The sequence below is a fragment of the Aethalodelphis obliquidens genome, unplaced genomic scaffold (assembly GCF_003676395.1).
Source record: "Aethalodelphis obliquidens isolate GAN/ISIS:26980383/991018 unplaced genomic scaffold, ASM367639v1 scaffold26, whole genome shotgun sequence".
In the NCBI taxonomy this organism is placed as follows: Eukaryota; Metazoa; Chordata; class Mammalia; order Artiodactyla; family Delphinidae; genus Aethalodelphis; species Aethalodelphis obliquidens.
Genome location: NW_020837970.1, coordinates 11,713,208 through 11,737,881, shown reverse-complemented (window position 1 = coordinate 11,737,881; position 24,674 = coordinate 11,713,208). Strand labels below are relative to the sequence as shown.

The 24,674-nt window shown below is 45.2% G+C and overlaps 1 protein-coding gene and 1 pseudogene across 1 annotated transcript in view; both read left to right on the top strand.

Moving 5' to 3' along the window:
- LOC113629324 (glyceraldehyde-3-phosphate dehydrogenase-like) lies at positions 1-1,192 on the top strand (annotated as a pseudogene).
- Positions 1,193-23,726: 22,534 nt separating this feature from the next.
- RBPMS2 (RNA binding protein, mRNA processing factor 2) overlaps positions 23,727-24,674 on the top strand; it is a 28,214-nt gene continuing 27,266 nt past the window's right edge. Inside the window, exon 1 of the mRNA XM_027123305.1 lies at positions 23,727-24,381. Within this exon, the coding sequence (XP_026979106.1) occupies positions 24,281-24,381 (101 nt within the window). The 5' untranslated portion in view covers positions 23,727-24,280. The remainder of the gene's footprint in view (positions 24,382-24,674) is intronic.

Genomic DNA, 24,674 nt, shown 5'->3' with positions numbered 1-24,674 from the left:
ATTGACCTCAACTACATGGTCAACATGTTCCAGTATGATTCCACCCATGGCAAATTCAATGGCAGAAAGATGAGAATGGGAAGCTTGTCATCAATGGAAGGCTCATCTCCATCTTTCAGGACTAAGATCCCACCAACATCAAATAGGATGATACTGGTGCCAAATATGTTGTGGAGTCCACTGGTGTCTTCATTATCATGGAGAAGGCTGGGGCTCATTTTAAGGGTGGAGCCAGAAGGGTCATCATTTCTGCTCCTTCTGCTGATGCCCCCATGTATGTCATGGGCATGAACCATGAGAAATATGACAACTCCCTCAAGATTGTCAGCAATGCCTACTGCATCACCAATTGCTTGCCCCCGCTCCCCTCAGCCAACATCATTCATGACAACTTTGGCATCATGGAGGGACTCACACCCACAGTCTATGCCATCACTGCCCCCCAGAAGACAGTGGATAGCTCCTCTGGGAAGCTGTGGTGTGATGGTCATGGGGCTGCCCAGCACATTATCCCAGCTTCTACTGGTGCTGCCAAGGCTGTAGGCAAGGTCATCCCTGAGCTGAATGGGAAGCTCACTGGCGTGGCCTCTCATGTCCCCACCCACAGTGTGTTGGTTCTGGATCTGACCTGCATTTGGAGAAAGTTGCCAAATATGATGACATCAAGAAGGTGGTAAAGAAGGTATCAAAGGGTCGGTTAAGGGCATCCTGGGCTACATTAAGGACCAGATTGTCTCCTGAGTCTTTAACAGTGACACCCACTCTTCCACCTTTGATGCTAGGGCTGGCACTGCTCTCAACGACCACTTTATCAAGCTCATTTTCTGGTATGACAATGCATCTGACTATAGCAACAGGGTGATGAACCTTATGGTCCACATGGCCTCCAAGGAGTAAGAGTCCCTGGACCATCAGCCCTACTAAGAACGCGAGAGGAAGAGAGAGGTCCTCAGCTGCTGGGGAGTCCTTGCCTCAACTCAGTCTCCCAAGACTCTGAGAATCTCTCGTTCTTGACAGTTTCCAAGAACAAGAAACTGTGACCCCATCAGAGTTGGGGCTCTCCCAAGCCCTACTTTGGAGGACCCCTACTTTGTCATGTACCATCAATAAAGTACTCTCTACTCAGAAAAAAAAAAAAAAAAAAGAAAAAGGAAAAAAAAACCTATACCAAGGTATATCAAAATTGTTTTTAAAAAGTGATAAGGAGAATTCTCAACCTTTCTGTGGTTTGGGGTTGCTGTCTGCCTCATAAAGCAAAGTAGAGGGTTTGTCTTCTGGGAAGACAGAAGTCGTCTTTTCCTCTGAAAAAGGCTCTTACATAGTTGGCTTTGGCATCTTCCAGGAATAAGAGGGCAGGGATTGAGGCCTCATGAGTCTGGGATTTCAGTTGGGATAGAGAGAGAAGACAGTGGTTATAACCAGAAAGTCAGAGTTGGGTGTCATTACCTCCAGAACTCATCACTATTAACTCAGCCTGGACTTCATAAGTCATAGAAGTGGATTCCTTAATAAAATACTAGTTTCCAAAAAAAAAAAAAAAAAAAAAGTGATAAAGAGAAAGACTTAAAAGCAGCCTAAGAAAAAAAGACACACTACATACAAACAGACAAAAATAAGGATAGCAGATTTTTTTTTGTCAGAAACAATGCAAGTGTACCTGTTATACCTGGGTTAATACTTCTGGGAAAGTTGAAATTCAGTTACGTAACAGTATTGAGCAAACTTGACTTAAGAAGATGACTCTTTCAATAGGGTCTTTCTTTGACTTATTTGATTCTGATTGGTTTGGGTCTTGGGGACCATGGCTTCAAAGTACACTCCAAACACTGGGAATTCTCCTGCTTATAGTTATCATAAAAATCCCCCTGGTGCATTATATTCTCTCAAAAGCTTTGAAATGCGTGTTCACAGCTGTTAAATGTCAAGCAAATGATCTCCCTAAGACTGGGATGTCAGAAAAGGAACAAGGAGAATGACCACTTTAAGGATTAGGAAACTGGAACCATGACCTGTGAATGTCACAGGGATTAAACAAAACATTATGATCTGTGGATACCACACCAAGCATCCATAGATACATAGCTCAGAGTGGCACTAATACCTTAAATTTTGATCGCATCTCTCAGGGTGAGAGTTTGATCAAAAGGGGGGAATTGTTAAAAAGAAGTAACAAGCCCAAAATGGAGTTATTTGCCCCCAGGACAGCAAACCAAGACTTAATTGTACTTTCAACCTCTCCCAGGAATGTGGTTTTTAAATAAATACCTTAAATTTCCTAATTAGCACTAATCAGTGAGGCAATCTGCATAATGAGACCCCCCACCCCCCACCCTTCCTTTCCCGGCCAAAGAAGATGACCTGGCCTGAAACAATTCTTTTTTTCATTTTGCTAGTAACCTCCTTGCCCCACCGTCCTTTTGCCTCTAAAAGCCTTCCCCTCTGGGCCTCCTTCTAGTTCCTAGACAGAATGCTACCTGACTCATGAATCACCTAATAAAGACAATTAGACCTTCAAAAAGATACATAGTGGCTGAATGGATAAAAAGCCAAGATCTGTTGTCTACCAGAAACTCACTTTAGATTCAAGGACACACATAGGCTGAAAGTGAAGTGATGAAAAAAGATATTTCATGCAAATGTCAACCAAAACAAAGCAGAAGTGCCTATATTTAAAGCACACAAAGCTGACTTTTAGCCAGAAACTGTCACTAGAGACAAAGAAGATCATTACGTAATGATAAAAGGGTCATTCAATAGGAAGATAGAGCAATTGTAAACATATATGCACCCAGCATCAAATCACCAAAGTATGTAAATCAAATATTGGCAGATCTGAAAGGAGAAATTGAGAGAAACACAATAATAGTAGGAGACTTTAATACAGGACTTGCAATAATGGATAAAACATTGAGGACTTCCCTGGTGGCACAGTGGTTAAGAATTCACCTGCCAATGCAGGGGATGCGGGTTCGAGCCCTGGTCTAGGAAGATCCCACATGCCACGGAGCAACTAAGCCCGTGTGCCACAACTAAGCCCATGCTCTGCAACAAGAGAAGCCACCACAATGAGAAGCCGGCGCACCACAATGAAGAGTAGCCCCCGCTTGCCGCAACTAGAGAAAGCCCGTGCGCAGCAACAAAGACCCAATGCAGCCAAAAATTAATAAATAAATAAAATCTACGTTTAAAAAAAACAAAAACAAAAAACATTGAGACAGAAATCAATTTAAAACATCTGTGGATTTGGACAACATTATAAAAAATGGATCTAAAAGATATATACAAAACTTTTTGCCCAATAGCAGAATAATTTACATTTTTCTCAAGCAATCACAGAACTTTCTCCAGGATAGATGACATGTATGTCACAGTAGAGTCTTAATGAATTGAAGAATATGGAAATCACACCAAGATTTTCTGAACAAAATGAAATGAAACTAGAAATCAACTGAATCACAAAAATAGGAGAATCCACAAATATGTGGAAACTAAGTAACACAATCTTAACCACTGAGTCAAAAAGGAAATCAAGAGAATTGGTGACCACAAAATTTGAATTTGAGAATATATATAACTAACCTCTTCTTTCCAAGTTTTTCAAGTGAAACTAGGCTCATCACAAGGCAAGTAATATCCATGGTTTATGACTTATTAACTGTGACTAAAGGCAAATTATACTCCTACATAAAACTTAAGTATCTCTCATGTGAAACATTTACTAACCTCTTAGGAGTATTGATTTATAAAATGAGAAGGAAAGAAAAAAGAAACAATGCAAGCAAGAAGACAGTGGAGCCAAGTCTTTAAAATACAGAAAGGAAAAATAAATATCAACCTAAAATGTTTTACCCAGGAAAAATAACTTTCAGAAATGAAAACTAACCCACATGGGATAAAATTAGAGATCAATGACAAAAAGAAATTTAGAAAATTCACAGATAATGTAGAAATTAAGCAACAACTCTGAAATCACAGCAGAAATCACACACACAAAAAAAGAAAACAATACAAAACAAGAAAATAAAGAAGAAATCACAAGGGAAGTTAGAAAATACCTTGAAATAAATGAAAATGAATACACAACATACCAAAACTTATGGGATGCAGCTATACCAGTGCTTAGAGGGACATTTATAGCTGTAAATACTTATATTATAAAACAAGAAAGATCTCAAATCAATAACCTAATCTTCCACCTTAAGACACTGGAAAAGGAAGAGCAAACTAAGTCTAAAACAAGCAGTGGTAAGGAAATAATAAAAATTAGAGTGTAAATTAGTGAAATAGAGGATAGAAAAACAGAGAAAATCAATAAACCAAAAGCTGTTTTGTTTTTTTTTAAAGATCAACAAAATTGACAAACGTTTAGTTAGAACTATCAAGAAAAAAAAAAGGGGGACTTCCCGGGTGGCGCAGTGGTTAAGAATCCACCCTCCAGTGCGGGGGACATGGGTTTGAGCCCTGGTCTGGGAAAATCCTACATGCTGCGGAGCAACTGAGCCTGCGTGCCACAACTACTGAAGCCCACGTGTCTGGAGCCCATGTTCAGCAGCAAGGGAAGCCACCACAATGAGAAGCCTGCACACCGCAACGAAGAGTTACTCCCACTCGCCACAGCTAGAGAAAGCCCTGTGCGCAGTGACGAAGACACAATGACCCAATGCAGCCATAAATAAATAAATTTAAAAAGACAAAAGACTCAATTACTAGAATCAGAAATGAAAGAGGTAACATTCTTACTGACATTACAGAAATAAAAAAGATTAAAAAGAAATACTATGAACATTATATACCAATAAATTAGATACCAATAAATGGACAAATTCCTAGAAAGAAACAAACCATTGAAACTGACTTAAGAAGAAACAATCTGTAAAAACCTATAACAAGTAAAGACATCGAAATACTAACTTAAAAAATTACCTACAAAAAAAAAAAAAAAAAAAAATTACCTACAGGCTCAGATGTCTTCACTGATGAATGCTACCAAATATTTAAAAAAGAACTAATATCAATGTTTTCATAAACTCTTCCAGAAAGTAGAAAAGGAGGGAACACTTCTCAATTCATTCTATCAGGCAGAATTACCCTGATACCAAAACCAAAGAAATCACAAGAAAACTACAGACCCATATCTCTTAGGAATATGGACGCAAAAATCCTTAACAAAATATTAGCAAACTGAATCCAGCAACATATAAAAAGAATTACACCATGACCATGACCAAGTGGGATTTATCCCAGGAACGTTGCAAGGTTGGTTAAATACCCAAATATCAATTAATGTAATATACTTTATCAATAGCATTTTTAAGAAGCACATGATTATCTCAAAAGATGCAGAACAAAACAAAACAAAAAAAGCATTTGACACAATCTAAAACCCATTTATAATTTAAAAACAAACAAACAAATTAGGAATAGAAGGGAATTTCCTCAACCCAATCAAGGACATCTACAAAAAACCCACAGCTCACATCCTTAATGTGATGTTAATACTTTCATAGTTGGTGCTTTCTTCCTAAGATCAGGATGTCTGCTCTCACTATTCCTACTCAGAATTGTACTAGAAGTTCTAGTCAGGGCAATTAGAAACAGAAATAAAAGGCATCAAGATTAGAAAGGAAGAAATAAAAGTACCTGTATTTGCAGATGACATCATTTTGTATATAGAAAGTCCTAAGATATCCACACACACATCCACAAAAATACTATTAGAACTAATAAGCAAGTTCAGGAAGGTTTCAGGGTAAAAGATCAATATGCAAAAATCAATTGTATTTCTATATACTAATCAACAATCTGAAAATAAAATTAAGAAAACAATTCCATTTACAATAGTATCAAAAAGAATAAAATACTTAAGAATAAATTTAACAGAAGAAATGAGAAACATTAGAAAACAGTGCTGAAAGAAATTAAAGAAGGTCTAAATAAATGGGAAAACATCCCATGTTCATGGATCAGGAGACTTAATGTATATATATTTTTAAATATTTATTTATTTATTTGGCTGGGCCGGGTTTTAGTTGTGGCACATGAGATCTTCATTGCCAAGTGCGGGATCTCTGTTGCGGCATGTGGGATCTAGTTTCCCTGACCAGGGAACGAACCCAAGCCCCCTGCATTGGGAGTATGGAGTCTTAACCACTGGACCACCAAGGAAGTTCCAGGAGACTTAATATTGTTAGGATAGCGATACTCGCCATTTGATCTACATATTCAACACAACCCGTATCAGAATCCCAGCTAAGACCTTTGTAGAAATTGACAAGCTGATCCTATAATTCATATGGAATTGCAAGGGACCCAGAATAGCCAAAACAATCTTGAAAAAGAAGAACAAAGTTGGGGGATCCATACTTCCTCACTTCAAAACTTACTACAAAGCAGCCAACAGTAATGAAGACAGTGCGGTGGCAGCATAAGGACAGACAAATAGATCAATGGAATAGAATTGAGAGTCCATAAATAAACCCTGTGTGTCTGTGGTCAACTGACTTTCAGCAAGGGTGCAAAGACCACTCTATTGTTAGAGAATAGTCTTTTCAACAAATTGTGCTGAGACAGTTGGATATTCACATGCAAAAAAACAAAGTTGAAACTCTTAGCTCATATCATATACAGAAAGTAACTCAAAATAGATCAAATGCCTTAATGTAAGAGGTAAAATTATAAAACTCTTAGAAGAAAACACAGTAGTAAACCTTGAATTAGACAATGGATTCTTAGATATGACACCAAATGCACAAGCAGCAGAAGAACAATTAGATAAAATAGACTTTATCAAATTAAAAAATTTTGCACTTCAAAGAACACTCTCAAGAAAGGGAAAAGAAAAAAAAATAGAAAGGGAAAAGATAACTCACAGAATGGGAGAAAAGGTTTGCAAATTATAAATCTGTTAAGGGACTTGTATATAGAATACATAAAGAATTCTTCTGACGCAAGTATTCAAATAAATAGACAATAAAAAGACAAATAAATAACTAAAAACTTGGGCCAAAGATCTGAATAGACATTACTCCAAATAACGTATATAAATGGCCAATAAGCACATGAAAAGATGCTTGATATCATTCATAAAAACGTTTTGCCAACAAATTTGACAACTTAGATGAAATGGACAAATTCCATAACAAAAGATACAAAGTGTGAAAGCTAACTCAGAAAGTAAGAAATAATTTAAATAGCCCTGTATCTGTTAAAGAAAGTGAATTCATTGTAAACAGGAAAATCTTTTCCACAAATGATGCTTGAACAATTAGATACTCATACACACACACAAAAATTAAATTTGATCGATACCTCATATATATACACCAAAATTAACTCAAAATAGATGACAGACCTAAAGGTAAAACTTAAAACTATGGACACTTATTAGAATTTCTAAAATTATAAAGACTGAAGTCAAGTGTTTGGTGAGGATGTGAAGTAACTAGACTTTTCCTACCCTACTGGTGGGAATGTAAAACAGTGTAACCACTTTGGAAAACAGCTTGGCAGTTTTTTAGGAAGTTAAACATAACATAACTTCCATATGACCACCCTTCATACGACCGAGCCATTCTACTCCTAGGTATTTCTGTATAAGAAATAAAAGCACATAGCCATAGGGACTTCCCTGGTGGTCTAGTGGTTAAGACTCCGAGCTTCCACTGCAGGGGGAACACCTCCCACCCCACATCCACCCCCGCATGCCAAGCGGCCGAAAAAAAAAAAGCACGGAGCCTTATAAAGACCTATACATGAATGTTCATAGTAGCTTTACTTGTAATAACCAAAACCTGCAAACAACCCAAATGTTCAGCAAGAGGTGAATGGTAAACAGATTGTTGCATGTCCATGAAATTGATTGCTACTCAGCAACAAAAATGGATCTATTGTTATACAACAACATGGATGAATATCAAAATAATTATGCTGACTGAAAGAAGACAAAAAGAGTATATATTATATGGCTCCATTTATATAATATTCTGGAAAACGCAAACTAATCTACAGCGACTGAAAGCAGTTCAGTGGTTCCCTGGGGTAAGGGTCAGGGAGGAGCTGGAGGGATTAAGAAGGGGCTGGAAAAAAAAAAGAAAAGAAAAAACAAACAAACAGAAAACAAAACAAAAGAAGGGGCTGAAGGAGGGCCTTCCCTGGTGGCGCAGTGGTTGAGAGTCCGTCTGCCAATACAGGGGACACAGGTTCATGCCCCAGTCCGGGAAGATCCCACATGCTGCGGAGCGGCTGGGCCCGTGAGCCATGGCCACTGAGCCTGCGCATCCGGAGCCTGTGCTCCGCAACGGGAGAGGCCACAACAGTGAGAGGCCCGCGTACCACAAAAAAAAAAAAAAAGAAGGGGCTGGAGGAAACCTCTGTGGGTGATGATACGTTCATTATCTTGAATGTGATGATGGTTTCACAAATATATACCTATGTCAAAGCTCATCAAATTGCACACTTTACATAGGTGCAGTTTATTATACGCCAATTACACCTCAATCTGTTCAAAACCTGATTAAAAGGATGTATATGTGATATGGTATCTCTGCTAATTTGCTATGGGACCCCAGACACACTGGTAAGCTTTTCTGAGACTTAAATTTCTTTTTCTGTAAAAGGTTAGAAAGTACCAGAGGCCTCCCCTCGTGGCGCAGTGGTTAAGAATCCACCTGCCAATGCAGGGGACACAGGTTCGATCCCTGGTCCAGGAAGATCCCACGTGCCATGGAGCAACTAAGCCTGTGTACCACAACTACTGAGCCTGTGAGCCACATCTACTGAGCCCACGTGCCACAACTACTGAAGCCCACTTGCCTAGAGCCCATGCTCCGCAACAAGAGGAACCACCGCAATGAGAAGCCTGTGCACCACAATGAAGAGCAGCCCCCACTCGCTGCAAGAAAAAGCTTTCGTGCAGCAATGAAGACCCAACCCAGCCAAAAAATTAATTTAATTAATTAATTAATTAAAAAGAAAAAGAAAGTACCAGAACCTGTAAGTGCTAGTTTAAGCCAAAAAGGGACTTCATTGGAAGGAAGTTTCAGAAAGTGACAGAGCCCTGCAGGGTCCCAGGAAGTCTTCTCTGTTCATCCCTCGTCTTTGCTTCCCTGATCACAGCTTTTCCTGTTTCCCCATCTACGTGGTCGGATAGGAAAGCTACCAGCTTCTGAGTTTTGCAAGGTACAGGTTTAATTACTCAGAGAGATGCTGAATTGTCTCCCTGTCAATCCTAAGCCCATGTGTAAATCCTTAGGGAAAGACCTTACGGGTGCACTTGGGTTAAGGACTCCCCCATGCACCAAGGTGTGTGGTCGGAGGGCAGGGCCACATAGTATGAACCTGGCTGGTCTTGCATCCTACAGATGGAGGACAGGACAAGTGCTAGGAAAGTGCTTGGTGGACAGACAAGAGGGCTGTCAGGAGATACTACCAAGATACTAGCCAGAATTCAGGAGATCTGCCCTCTCCTGTGCTCATAATTGTGCCTCTAGATGGGGGCAGCATTTCCAATTGGGCCATCTGGGAAGGCCTTGTGGAAGAGGTGCCACTGGTATCAGGCCTGTGAGAAAAGTTATGCCCTGCATTCGAGTGGCCTTTGAAGCTTACTAAGTGCTTTCATATTCTCTTTTTAGAGTCTAGACCCATTCTCTCAACTTCTCCTCTAGGGTTAACATTATTATACACCCCTTTGCACCTGGGGAAACTGCCTACTGGGGACGTTGAGTGACTTGCTCAAGTTCACACAGCTTGGCAGGGCAAGCTCCAGGGTTTTGACCCCAGAGCCCTGACTTGTTCCCTATCCAAGGATGATGACAACGAGGCAGGGGAGGGGCAGTCGGTCTGTGAGTGTTCAGCAGGGACTGAAGGAGAGAAGCTCAGGTAGAATCTTCAAGCTCCTGTGCCTGCTGTCCTCCAGAAGATGCCCCACCCCCACCCTGGCTCCAGATACCCAGAGACCACCTTTGTTTGTGCTGCAGACTCTCAGATCAGAGTTTCCACTCCAGACCTCTCTCTTGACTCCTAGTCTTGCAGCTCTAACAGGACTCAAAATGGGACTTCATTAGAGTCCTGCAGAATGTTAAAGAAACCTCAGGACCCATCTCAACCACCTGACAAGGACAGCACCAATAATAAAATTCACATATATGGCTGCTACCATCTACACACATGGGCCTTAAGCTGAGTATGTTACACATGGTAGTGTGTTTCATCTTCACATATACTATGACCATCCTCATTTTACAACTTGGGGAAACTGAGGTTCAGTTTATTCCTTGTCCCAGGTCCCATAGCTGATAAGTGGTGATCCAAGTCTATGTGGTGACAAATGAACTATCATCATCCTGCAAAATTGTTTCCTCTTCTCAGCCTGCCCCTTTCTACCAGCAGTACCACCAAACCCCCAGGTCTGCTGAGACTCTGCCATTTCCTCTACCTTCTGTGTCTCAGGACAACCAGTAACCCTGAGAGAGCTGGAGGCTCAGGCAGCAAGCTGGCAGGCGGTCCGCACTGACACGGTGGGAGGGAGAGGGGAGCTTGGCTGCTTCATCTTCTAACCACGGATTTAATGTTGCTACAAATTTTTAAATTTCAACTTTTTAAGAGTTAAATTTAATTGCCACGTTGTAAGCCCTGGAGGTTAGGAGCAAGGAATCTGAGGTGAGAGACACTTGGTTCCAGCCCAGTCCTGGCTTCCCCACTTTCTTGCTCTGTGATCTTAGGACAACTTCTGAACCTATCTGAACCGTAGCTTCCCTATCTGGAAGAGACATAGTCATTCCACTCTCGTGGGTTAAAACGTTGTAAGGGGAGCTGGTTCTGGTACAGATGGACAAGGCTCAGGGCACACCTGCTAACCACACTGACTCCATCCAGACCTCGAGCTGAAGCTAGTTTACTTCAAAACGTTAATAAACAAAGAAGCAAACTAATAAATAATTTGACAGACAATTAAATCTTTTTGCCCCCTGTTTAAGTTTATTTATTTGTCTGAAATGTTCTTCCAGGAAGTCCATGTGTGATCCTGCACGAGCCCCCAGACCCACAGCAACCTCACAGGGAGTAGAATGGAGCTAAACCACTCTCTTCTCCCCAACCCCACTTCTTCCTGAGCCTTTCACATGCTAATGCGCTTTGTGAACCTCCCAGAGACTGTTGGTGGTGGAAGGGGAGCAACGGAGCCTCCCAGACTTAACTTCTGAAAGCACTTACCAACGTCTCTCCTCTGAGAAGGCGGCCACTGCCTGCCTTTAACCTTGGGTAGTCTTTTCCCTAATCTCTCCCTAGCTCCAGCCTTCCATTTCCAATCGCCTGAGAGAAAAATATCCTACCAAATCCAACTTTCTTTTTTAAAAAAATATATTTATTTTTATTTATTTTTGGCTGCATTGGGTGTTTGTTGCTGTGCGCGGGCTTTCTCTAGTTGCGGCGAGCGAGGGCTACTCTTCGTTGTGGTGCACAGGCTTCATTGTGGTGGCTTCTCTTGTTGCGGAGCACGGGCTCTAGGCACACGGGGTTCAGTAGTTGTGGCACGTGGGCTCAGTAGTTGTGGCTTGCGGGCCCTAGAGCACAGGCTCAGTAGTTGTGGTGCACGGGCTTAGTTGCTCCACAGCATGTGGGATCTTCCCGGCTCAGGGCTCGAACCCATGTCCCCTGCATTGGCAGGTGGATTCTTAACCACCAGGGAAGCTCCATAACCAACTCTCTTCTGTGTCCTGCCACCAGTGCCCTCTGCCCACGTGTCCCCCTTCCAGTGTCTCTGTCCCCCACCATTCCCCTCCCACAAAGCTTGGGGAGGCGCAGTGCTTGCCCCTTTCTCCACCCCTAAGGCCCTGCAGTTGTCACCTCCTGATGACCCTTGGTCTAGCTCCCACCAGGCAGGGCCCGAACCACCTGTGGACCCAATTCTCCTTCTTGCTTTGCTCCTGAGAGAGCTCCTCTCTATTCACCTGACACTCCAGCCAAAGCAGGCCCTGCACACCCTGAGTTTCCCCACACCCTTCCCTCTGCCGGGAATGCCCCTAACTACCCATCTTCAGGGTCTGGCTCCAGTGCAGGGCCTCCCAGGGACCTTCCCAGCTGACCTGGCTGAAGGCTGCAAGTGGCCTCTCATTCCTCTTGGGCGTAGTTCTTTGTACTTGAGGCTATTTCATCACTGGTGGGGTCCAATGTACTCTTTTTTTTTTTTTTTTAGGTTTAGTTGATGTATAATATTATATAAGTTTCAGGTGTACGACATAATGGCTCACAATTTTCCAATGTAGTCTTTGGTATGCAGTAGGTGCCCATAAATGTCTGTAGTTGGAAAGAATGAGTCTAATCCAACTCCTTCATTTTACAGTAGAGGCACAGAGCTGTGCTTGACCCACCATCGCTGCCAGGAGACAGGACTAAGGGGGTCTCCTGCAGGGCTCCGCCCCAAGCTAGGCTTTTTCTGCCATTGAGTTGGGAAGGAACTCCTCCAGCGACCAAGTGGGCACATTTTGGGGTGGAAGACAACCATCTAGAGCTAACACTACAGATTCTAGCAGAGAGGTAGGGTGGCCTCTTGTCAGCCAACCCCTCAACTACTGTCCCAGACTGTAGTATCCATCCCAGAAGTCCCTGGTTCCCACTCTACCTCTCAGACCCACCCGCCACCCCGGCGTTCCCCGACCTGGTCACTGAGGCAAAAGAGGCCGTAGGGATTATCCATTCAGGAGGCCCACAAAGGCCTCAAAAGGTCCTTAACGCCTCCCCCCGCCCCCCGCCCCGCAACTGTGTGCACAACTCTGTATCTGAGTATGTGTAGATTTCTGGAGCAAACATCCAGAGACACCACCTGAGACTTAAAGGGGGTCCAAGACCCAAATGAGATACAGAACAATGAGCTGTTGAGCCTCTCATTATAAATGTGTTAATACACTTAAGGCTCTTACAGCTGTATCTGGCACTTTTTAAATGCTCTCTAAGGCATGGGTTGGCCCAAAGCCTGCTTTTGTAAATAAAGCTTTATTGGAACACAGCCAACCCATGTTTTTGCATTGTCTACGGTTGCTTCCCTACTACAGCTACCAGGGCAGAATTGAGTTGCTGCCACACAGATGTTAACTATATGGCCTACAAAGCTCTCTGAGGGTTGGCTACCATTATGATGATGATTATACTTATGAAAAACAGCAGGTCCCAAGCCATACCATTAGTAATCTGGGGTCTGAATCTATGTCTCTGTTCAAGGATTCTGTAACACACCTTTCTGCCCCTCTTCTTCACTCACTTTAACACACAGTGCTCATTCATTCATTCATTCAGCAAGGTTCAGGGAGCCCCTGCTGTATTCTTCAGGCTGAGCTACTGGGGGCACAGGAGCGGGAGAGAAGCTGACCTTATGGCATTGCAGAATGACCTCACTCTGCCTCCAGGGACCTAAGTGATTAGCCCTGGGTACCTTTGCCACCTTGTTTGCTCCAGTCCATTGGCCTTCTTCTTGTCTGTCAAATATACAAATTTTCTTCCTACCTCAGGCCCTTTGCATATGCTGGTTTACCTGGCTCTTTCCTGTCATTTAGGTCCCAGCTCAGATATCACCACCCAGTTAAGACTCCTGGACCCAAGTCACTGTTTATCCTTACAGGGCACTTACTACCATGTGAAATACTTTTCTCTGGGCCTCAGTTGCCTCCTGTGTAAAACTATGTAAGGCAGAATGTGAGTTGGATGAGAAGCCCCTAACCTTTTGGTTTGAATATTCTGTGATTTGAAAGCACTTGCCAGAGGCCTGACATTGGTAGGTTTGGTGAGGAATAGGTTATATTTGACTGTGAGCCTCAATCCCAGCCCAGGCTCTGGGGATTGATGGGAAAGTCTCTACTGAGGGATGAGAGAAGGAAGAGGCGGGGCAGTAGGAGGAGGGGTGACCCAGAATCAGGCAGGCAGGGATGGCTCTGAGAGCTGCAGGCCAGGGCCAGGGAGGAAGTGCCCCCAAAAGGGAGGCAGAGAAAGAAGGAGCAACTCCACCAGAGGCGTGGGATTAGGGTTGTGGGGAGGGCTTCTTTCACTTTTTAACCAATAAGCTTCAGAGTTGTTTGAAATTCGTGCAACAAGTATGCATTATTTTTGCAACTGGAAAAATTAAAATGTACATGCCCTTTGACCCAGCAATTCCACTTGTAGGAATTTCTCCACAGATAGAGGCATGTGTGAAATGACCCATGTACAAGGCGATTCACAGCAGCCTTGTTTTTTTTTTTCATTTTATTATTTTGTTTTTAATTTTTATCAGAGTATAGTTGCTTTACAATATTGTGTTAGTTTCTACCGTACAGCAAAGTGAATCAGCTATACGTATACATACATCCCCTCCTTTTTGGATTTCCTTCCCGTTTAGGTCACCACAGAGCATTGAGTAGAGTTCCCTGAGCTACACAGTATATTCTCCAATGGTTCGTTTTAGTTTTTAGGTTTGCCTGATCAGAGGATGTCCCTCTGCTGGCTTGATTTTTCTTCCCAGCAGCACCAAACTTTCAATCTTCCACCCCTTCGAAGCAGGTCTTTGTCCTGGTCTGTGCCTTTAGCACTTACAACAGACTTAAGTGGTGCATGATATGCACAAGGTTTAGATTCCCTCATCCTGCCAGCAACTCATAACCAGGACAAAACTAAGCTATTTACATCCTTTAGTTTGCCTTCTTGTCCACCAGTATCGTATTTTGAGTTGGCACTTTCATTCTCTGTACCATCTGGGGCACCGTTTTTCAACTAAATATATCGTGTTAATCCCTTGACCTAGGCCTCTTATTGGAAGAGGGGGGTGGGCAGGGAATGCTTAATAAATGTGACCTTTTATTGGAAGTGGGGGGTGGGCAGGGAATGCTTAATAAACCAGAATGTCTGAGTTCTCATCATGGTGTAAAACGAAAGGCCTTTCTTGTCAGTTTAACCTGAGGTTGCTGGGGGATTTACAAAACATATTAGGTCCATCAGGCAGATTGGTAGTTTCCTCTCCAGCCTCACAGTCCCAAAGCCTCCATTTTGGCCCATTAATCCAGCAGGAATCCTATTCATCAGTCATTGCTCTCGCTTGCATATCTAAAAAAGGCCGGACCAAAGCGCTCCTGGCCCTCTTTCCAGTGCACTTTTTCAGGACACCTGACCCCTCAGGCCTGTTTCTAAGTGGGATAAGGCTACAGCAGACTTCCAATGAGCCTTTCACGAGACACACACAGGGAGCAGCCTTGTTTGAAAGAGCAAAAGACTGGAAACAATCTAAATGTCCATCAAAAGGGGACAGGCTTGACAAATCAGGGTACATCCATGACATGGAAGAGTATAGAGACATTAAAAAGAACATAGCAGGACTTCCCTGGTGGTCCAGTGGTTAAGAATCCACCTTCCAATGCAGGGGACTCGGGTTTGATCCCTGGTCAAGGAAATAAGATCCCACATGCCACGGGGCAACTAAGCCCCCGCACCTCAACTACTGAGGCCCCACGCTCTGGAGCCCGAGCGCCACAACTAGAGAGAAGCCGAGCACTGCAACAAAGAGCCCGTGTTGCAACAAAAGATCCTGCATGCTGCAACGAAGATCACGCATGTTGCAACTAAGATCCAACGCAGCCAAATAAATAAAAACTCAATCAAGAAAAAAAAAAAGAACACAGCAAGTCTGCTAAGTGCAGATGTTGAATAATCTCCAAGATCTCTGCCAAGTGAAGGAAACAAGGTACACGACAATATATACAGGGTGCTACCATTTATATGAAAAACTATACACACAAATGTTTATAAATGCTCAGAATATCTTCTGGAACTAGTACCAATTGCTATGGGATGGGGTTGGGGTTAATATTCAATATTCTTTTTATAAAATTGAGGTAAAATCCACATAACATGAATCATTTTAACCATTTAAAAGTATACCATTCAGGACTTCCCTGGTGGCGCAGTGGTTAAGAATCCACCTGCCAATAGGGGACACAGGTTCGAGCCCTGGTCTGGGAAGACCCCACATGCCACGGAGCAACTAAGCCTGTGTGCCACAACTACTGAGCCTGCGCTCTAGAGCCCACGAGCCACAACTACTGAGCCCTCGTGCCACAACTACTGAAGCCCACATGCCTAGAGCCCATGCTCTACAACAAGAGAAGCCACCACAACGAGCAGCCCGCACACCGCAACGACGAGTAGCCCCCGTTTGCCACAACTAGAGAAAGCCCGCATGCGGCAACTAAGACCCAACGCAGCCAAAAGTAAATAAATAAATTTTTAAAAAGTATACCATTCAGTACATTAGCAGTGTTGTTCAGTCATCACCTGGATCTAGTTCCACAACATTTTCATTGCCCCAAAAAGAAACCCCTGTACCCATTAGCAGTCACTTCCCATCTCCCCACCCCTAGCCCCTGGCAACCACTAATCTGCTTTCTATCTCCAAGGATTTGCCAGTTCTGGGTATTTCATAAAGATGGAATCAAATAATATGAGCTTTTGTGTCTGGCTTTTTTCACTTAGCATGTTTTTGCGGTTTATCCATGTCCATACTTTCTATGGATTTAAAAAATATATTTATTTATTTATTTACTTGGCCACTCCGGGTCTTAGTTGTGGCACGTGGGATCTTTGTTGCGGCATGCAGGATCTTTAGTTGAGGCATGCGGACTCTTAGTTGTGGCATGTGGGATCTAGTTCCCTGACCAGGGATTGAACTCAGGCCCCCTGCACTGGGAACACGGAGTCTTAGCCACTGGACCACCAGGGAAGTCCCTCTATGGATTTTTATATTCCATTGTATGGATGTAGCACATTTCGTTTATCCATTCATCAGCTGATGGACATTTGGGTTGTCTCCACTTTTTGGCTCTTGTGAATAGTGCTGCTATGAACACTCATGTACAGGTTTTTGTTTGAATACTTGTTTTCAGTTTTTTTGGGGTACATATCCAGGAGTGGAATTGCTGAGTCATATGGTAGTTCCATGCTTAACTTTTTTAAGAATTGCAAACTGTTTCCAACATTCTTTTGCACTTGGGACTTCCATGGGTGGTCCGGTGGGTAAGACCATGCTCCCAATGCAGTGGGTCTGGGTTCAATCCCTGGTCAGGGAACTAGATCCCGCATGCTGCAACTAAGATCCGGCACAACAACAACAACAAAAACAAGGTTCTTTGCACCTTGTGAATTTTAAACTATGAACACCATGTGCAAATATTAGCTCTTCCCAAGAAAAAGAAAAAGAAAAAAATGAAGGTGGACATTCATGGAAAAAAAATAAAGCATACAGTAAATGCAAGGGATTACGGTTAGATAAGAAATTAGCAAATATAGGGACTTCCCTGGGGATGCAGTGGTTAAGAATCCACCTGCCAATAGGGGACACAGGTTCAAGCCCTGGTCTGGGAAGATCCCACATGCCGCGGAGGAACTAAGCCCGTGAGCCACAACTACTGAGCCCATGTGCCACAACTACTGAAGCCAGCGCGCCTAAAGCCTGTGCTCTGCAACAAGAGAAGCCACCGCGATGAGAAGCCCGTGCACCGCAACAAAGAGTAGCCCCTGCTCACTGCAACTAGAGAAAGCCCGCGCAGCAACAAAGACCCAAAGCAGCCATAAAATAAATATAATTAATTAATTAAAAAAAATAGTAAATATCTCACTAGATGATTCCTGGAAGAAAACTGTATTTTGGACTTGGACCTCGATTCAGATTCAACTCCTTTGTTTCATTCTAGTTCTAGGAGTTGAATATAGGGAGAGCTGGGTTCAAATCCCAGTCCTGTCCGTTACAGCAGTGCATTATTGCTCAGGTTACTTAACCTCTCTGCACCTCAAATGTAAAATAAGGAAAAATCATCTCCTTAGCCAGCTATGAAAGGTAAATGAGCTCAGGGACGTGTTATGCTCAGCCCATGCCTGGCACACTGGCACATGGTTGGCAGCCTAGGTTAGCAGCTTTACACTGGCAGGTTGGGGGAGCCACCCTCTTCTCTGCTGGGATCACTGTTCTCTGCAGCCCTTTTCACATAAGCTGCTCTGGTTCTCCACATGCTCAAGGAACTCCTGGAAGTCTGGACCTGCTGAGCAAAGTCCCCCTCCTATAATATTTTACTACCCCTAATGCCAATCAGTCCAGAAGAGGGGCCAGCCAGGATGTGAGGGTACAGGAACCAGGATCAGATGCTGGGAAAGGGGCCTGCTGTCTGTAAGGACTGCCCTAGGCCAGGAAGCACTGCTTGCTCTATGGAGCTATGGAACCCAGGGCCAAACGCAGGGAGGAGTTGGGTGGAGGCACAGGGAGACAGATTTGGGTTTAAACGGAAGAACAACTTAAACTTTTAACTGATGGGACACAATGCCAAGCACTGTGTTAGGCACTGTTGTGTGATTCCACACAAGCTATCCCCATTTCACAGATGAGGAAATTGAAGCTCAGAGTCCTTAGTCACTTTACCCAAAGTCACAAAAATAAAGTGCAGCAAGGTTTGAATCCAGGCCTGTCTCAGTCTAGAATGTGGCAGCTTAGCCTCTGGGCTAAGAGGTCAATGGCCAAGTATTGGACAAATGTTAATTATCACTAGTCATTATCTGATCATGATACTGCTGTAAGTAGAGCTATAGCTAGCTGTAGCAGTAGAATGAGCAGTTTGGGGGTGGGGGTGGAGTTGCTTCTCCCCAAATTCGGGGAGAGGCTGGATTAGCTTTTGGTGGAGATTCAAGTGTTTGATGCAGGGGGTTGGATTCTGGTACTGGGGTTCTAGCTGCTGGGGTACAAGGAGATTCCCAAGGTCTGCCTTCAGAGATATGGATGTAGTTGTTTTCAGATGGGCCCCAGGAATCTGTCTTTTTCAAAAGATAATTCTGGTCTGTAGCCAAGTGTGAGGTCCACTGGCTTGGATTGACCTCTAGGGCCCCTTCTAACACAGATTCTGTGATCTGCGTGCTCTAACGCCCACCTTGGGGGAAGCACACCTTGGGGGAAGCACTCCTTCGGGTTAGGCGTCGCCCTTTCCCCCCAGCTGCCTCCTTAAATCCCTAAGGCCTTAGAGTGACTGCACCTGCACCCCTCCTCTTTTGAACAATAAGCTTTTTGGAAGGCAAAGAAGACTGTTAAGATGGAGGCCACAGGAGCCTCACTGCCACCTTCAGTGGTGAGGGTAGAGCCATCTTCCCTCCTCACCCTGCTCCATCCCACTCCATTTAGAGCCCCAGTCCCCAAAAGACTGTCACTTGCCCCACCGGACCCCGGTCAAGTGCAACCATTCCTGCTTTCAGCCCCTTGGTCTTTCTCGGAAACTCTGCCCTGTGGGACCAACTTCCCGGCCATGCCAGGCAATTCTGAAGTTTGTCTGGCCTGGAGAGCCCTCTCCCAGGCTCTGGGAGACAAGCAACTCAGGCAGGGAATCAGGCCAGAGAGCCATTCTCAATGACCTTTGGCTCCCTAGGAAGGACTCAAAACCAGTAAAAGTTTAGCAAGTGCCATTTAATCGTTGCCAGAACTTAAAACTCTTTTTTTCTTCTTTTTTTAAACACATAGACTTTCTGGGGAGTAAAAGATCATTTGAGGACTCCATATGAAAAGATCTTTGATTAGTTTTGTTTTTAATTAGAAAGAAAATTTCCAAGCCACTTGCTTGTAAAATTCCATAGAAAGTATGAAATGAACCCAGTACCTTGTGTGTGACCTCAGGTGAGTTGATTTCAGCTGCTGAACTTCAGTTTTCCCATCTGCAAAGGCCACTGGCCCAGTGGTTGGGTAGGAACTCGCAGTGGGGCAGGTGCTGAGAGGGAGGTGTAAGTTGGGATCCTGGAGTCCTGACCAGAAACCTCTGGCCTGCCCAGACACCCCTCATGGGTTTCTGACCATTGTCAGAAACAATCTTCTGCTTCCCTTTCAGGTTCCTGGTATCCTATGCTCTCTCCCACGTAGGGAGAGGGGAAATGCAGTCATTGACATGTTAGTATAAAAATACTTCTCTCAGAGCTCTTTCCATGGACACCCAAGCCTTTCATTCATTCACTATTATTTACTGAACCCCCTCTACCAGGACGTGGGCCAGGCACAAGAAGATTCAAAGATGAAAAAAGACACCATCCCTGACCTGAGGGTCCTCCCCTAGTTTTCAGCCATGTGGGGACAGAAGAAGTAACATCTTTGGGGAGGGGGCATCAAGGGGGAGACACTGCCTCTTGGGAAGGTTGGAATGAAGTGAAGTTCTTGGTTCTACTCCTTTGCTGATTTTATAATCACCCCTCCAGTTGCCCTAGAGCTTTGAGGCCAGCCGAGAACTCTGAGTGGCAGGATCTCACTCAACACTTGCAAAAACCTAGGTAACTTGTGAAAGCCTGAAAGGCATCTCTAGTTTTACTATGAGAAAACAAAGCCTTAGAGAAATTAAACTACCTGCCCATCGTCATACAGGTTGCCAGGGTCACCTGGACTCAAACCCAGATATTCTGGCGCAGCTATTTTAGAAACACTGTTTGCCTTGGATTTGAACCTGCGAATTTGGTAACTACGTGGCCAGAGTAAGGAAGGCAAGAGGAGAGGAGAGAGCTCAGGAACTCTGGACTGAAATGACCCAGTCTCTGATCTTGACCTGCAACCACTCTGACCTTGACCTTCAAACTAGAAGTAGGACCACAGGCAATAATCACAACCATCAAGAGCTTACCATGAACTCTTATATAACACACCCCTAAGTTGTGTGCTAGTATTCCCATTTTAGAGATGAACTGATAGTCTCACAACAGGGCTGTTCCATGCTTTCCCCACCATCCATGCCATCCACCAGTAGCTAGGCGAGTTACCCTAGTTCTTCTGAGCCTGTTTTCTAATCTATAACTAGGGATAGCAAGAACAATGGATTACAGGAGAAGGCATATTACCTGCCTGGGGCAGGAAGGAGTAGGTACTTTATAAATGCCAGCATCCTGCCCCCTTCCCTTCCTGAAATCTCTTGCACTCAAGAGCAGCTTAAACCTTATGTGCCAAGAAAATACAACTCAGATACCCACCAGCCTTTGGGCCTCAAGGTCACCCTATCTACCTGCCTTTTTGTTGCCCAGACTTTCCTGATGGTGGGGGACCCGGGTTAGAATGGGGGGCCTGGCACACCCTCAGGATGCTGGGTCCCAGGGTAGCATTTCTTAGGAGTGAAGCCATCTGACTCTTTTCCTTACCCCAAGAATGAAACACCAAAGGATAATTTATCAATATGTACAGGAAATCAAAGAGAAAGGGCCACAGGCACCAGATAACCCAGAGGCCCCAGGAATGGTTCACTGAACACCTGCAAACCATCAAGCTCTTTGCTGGAGGCTAGGGGGCTACAGAGATTGAGGGGTGAGGCTGTATTCACTAGCAGGGTTTGTGGACATGTCACAGAGTCAGAGATTTTCCTATCTGGTAGCTGAGACTCCAAGACAAGGTATTTCCAGGCTCAAGAGAACATAGAGAAGGCACTCTGAGAGCATTCTGGAAAGGGAGTGGGTGTCTGGGAAGGGGGCGGTTCTCGGCAAAGGGAACAGATATGTCAGAAGCTCAGAGGTGACATGGAGCCTGGCTCTGGGGGTAGGGGGTGACACTGAAGAGGCTGCTAGAGGCTAGGTTACTAGGTCACAGTCGGGCAGTCCAGTGGTTAGGATTCTGCGCTTTCACTGGTGGTCCAGTGGTTAGGATTCTGCGCTTTCACTGCCGAGGGCACGGGTTCAATCCCTGGTTGGGGAACTAAGATCCCACAAGCCATGTGGTGCAGCCAGGAAGAAGAAAAGAAAAGAAAAAAGTACAGGAAGGAATGACAGTTGCTGCCTTCAAAGTGCTTAGGGCTGGTCACATACAGGAAGCTGTCCGAGGCATTAAGCATCCTTATATAAGGTGTTTCTTATGAAGGCAAAAAAGAAAAAATAATGCAAATGCCTAACAATAAGAGGTAAGTTGAATTACGGCACATCTAATGGGGGTTAGGCAATCATTAAAATTTATGACTCGAGAACTTAAAAAGAAATTTTCATGATAGATTTAAGAAAAAAAAATGACTATTTAAACTGTTTGGCAATTTTGTTTTTTAAAATATGCACAGACAAAAAGACTAGGAGGAAATATTAATAACCTTGCTCTCTACATGGTAGATTATTTTCTAAACTATTTTATAATCTTCCAAATATTCAACAATAAGCGTGAATTGCTATATCATCAGAATAGCAATAAATATCAGCTTCATGTATGGAAAAATACAGTGATGGGAGTCAACTGTGGACCCTGCATTATTTGTCACCACTTTTTTTTTAAAAGCACTTAATTAATTAATTTATTTATCTGCACGAGGTCTCATTGCGACATGCGGGATCTTTTTTTTTTTTAAGTTGCGGCATATGCACTCTTAGTTGCAGCATGTGGGATCTAGTTCCCTGACCAGGGATCAAACGCAGGCCACCTGCACTGGGAGTGTGGAGTCTCAGCCGCTGGACCAGCAGGGAAGTCCCTATTTGTCACCTCTTTGGGCCTCAGCTTCCTCATCTATAAAATGTAGACCTGAAGGACAAGATGAGAAATCCTTCCTCTTTGAAAAATTCAAACTAACTTCTAGAGGATACCGGAGTTTTGAAAATGGGCCAGGCTACTCTTCCTGGAACAAGTAGGACTGAGTAGGATGAATCTTGAGGGAAGGGAGTATTTGGATTGATATGGGGGGGGAGGGTCAGGAGGAGGAGGTAAAGGAGGAAGAACATTGCTCGGCCAAAGTTGGAGACACACCTAATGGGAATATCTATACTAGGGGCAGGGAGAAGGGGTGGGGAAAAGAGCCAGACTGGACAGAGGCCTGTGCAGGATGGTCAGGATATCTGGGGGTTCACAGGTTGGCTCTATCTGGAGGTGCCAGAGGCGAGAAGTACCTAGAAAGCTCTGGGTAGAGTGAAGCACCATCATTCATGGCAATGCCCGATTCCTACAGGAAGCAGTTGCCCTCATATTAGGGCCTGAACAGAGTGTTGGCAGTGGAGGTAGTGGGAAGCCAGGGTGTTCCTGGCCTTGCCACAGCACACAGCGGTTGCTCAACAATTATTTACTAGATGAATGTCATTGGAAAAGATATTGCTTACCTATAGACCTCAATTTACTCATCTGTGAAATGGCAGGTTAGGAAAGATTATAATTGGGGAGAGTTAGTCACAGGAACAGTGTATACTTCCATACTCCACACTCCCGTAAGGTAGTGCCGGCTCCATTTAGAGGTAGACACACTGGGGCTCTGAAGGGTTGAGTCACTTGTCCAAGGCCTGGGGTCCTAACTGGTTCATGACTGCAAACCTAGCTTATCTCACTCCACCGACGCTGTGCGTCGCTTCCAACCTTAAAATCCAGGTACCACTACCAGGTTTAGCAGGGAAAGTCAGAACAGGAACCAGGCGCAAGGTGACAGATCACACCCAGAGACGCCTGGTTCTGGGCGGGGTCCCGCAGGACTCCCCTCACCTCTCGGCAGTGTCTTTCCCAGTCCCGACAGAGCCTCTGGCCAGGATGCCCCAGGGCTCGAGGGCGCGGACCGGGGCGCTGGGGAGGAGCTCAGTCCTCGAGCAGCTCCGCGGGGCTCAGAGCTGCTGCGCTTTAAGCACGACCAGACGTGGGCGCGGGCTTTTACAAGGTGGCGTCAGGGGTCGGTCCCAGTCGGCGCGGGTTTTCAAAAGTCTGAGGAAAACCCAACACGGGACCACGCCCTTGAGACCCGCGGAGGGGAGTCACCACAGCCCCGCCCAAACCTCGGGCTCTGAAGAGGAGGAGGGGAAAAGGGGTGTGTGTGTGGTGTGTGTGTGTGTGTGTGTTTTTAAGCTGAGGGAGGAGAGGACCCCAGAAGCTGGGGGTGGAGGGCACGAATGAAACCTTCTTGGTCATTCGAGGTGCACACCCTCCCCCCACGCCTCCAGGGGCTAATAACCATTTGGATCCCCAACAGTCGTCTCCCCGCCCAGGGGAATTTGAGACCTAAGTCCCACCCTCTGGGCTGAAAGCCTGAGGCCAGAGAGGGGAAGTGATTTCCTCAAGGTCACGCAGCAAACGGCGCCCAGCCGAGGCCGAAGCCCAGGTGTCCGGCTCGCCTCGGCCATCAACCCCAGAACCGAGCCCCCAACAGCCCTACGCTGGGAGGGAGGAAGCAGAGGGTGGACGGGGACTGGATGGCTGGATTTGGGGGTGAAATTGCGCCGGACACCCTATAACCCCAGATCAAAGTACAAGGCGGAGACTCCTTCCTGAAGCCGACCATCCAGGAGTCCCGCTTCGGGCGCCCCCTCGCGTGGGGCCGCCGGGGTGGGGATGATGAGGGACGAGGGAGCGCGGGGTGCTCAGCACCCAGTCCCACCTCCGGCGGGCTGGGACGGCGCGGTGTACGCGGCCCCTTTAAGAAAGTTCGCTGGGTTAGTTCATCAAAGTTTAAAAACTCTCAGTGGAGAAGGGAAAGGGGAAAGAGAGAGGGAGAGAAAGGACGAGGGAGAGAAGGGAAAAGCCCCGCCGGAGACTGGCGCGCAGCGGCCCGGGCCGGGGCGAGCCCGCAGCGGGCGGCGAGGATTGGCTGCGCGTTCCCCCGGAGACCGCGGAGAGGGAGGGGGAGGGGGCTGGCCGGGCCCCAGCTGAGGCCGGTTCCGGCCCCCGCCCCCCGCCGCCGCCCGGCGCCCGCCCCCTCCCCCGGCGCCCGCCCCCCGCCGCCGCC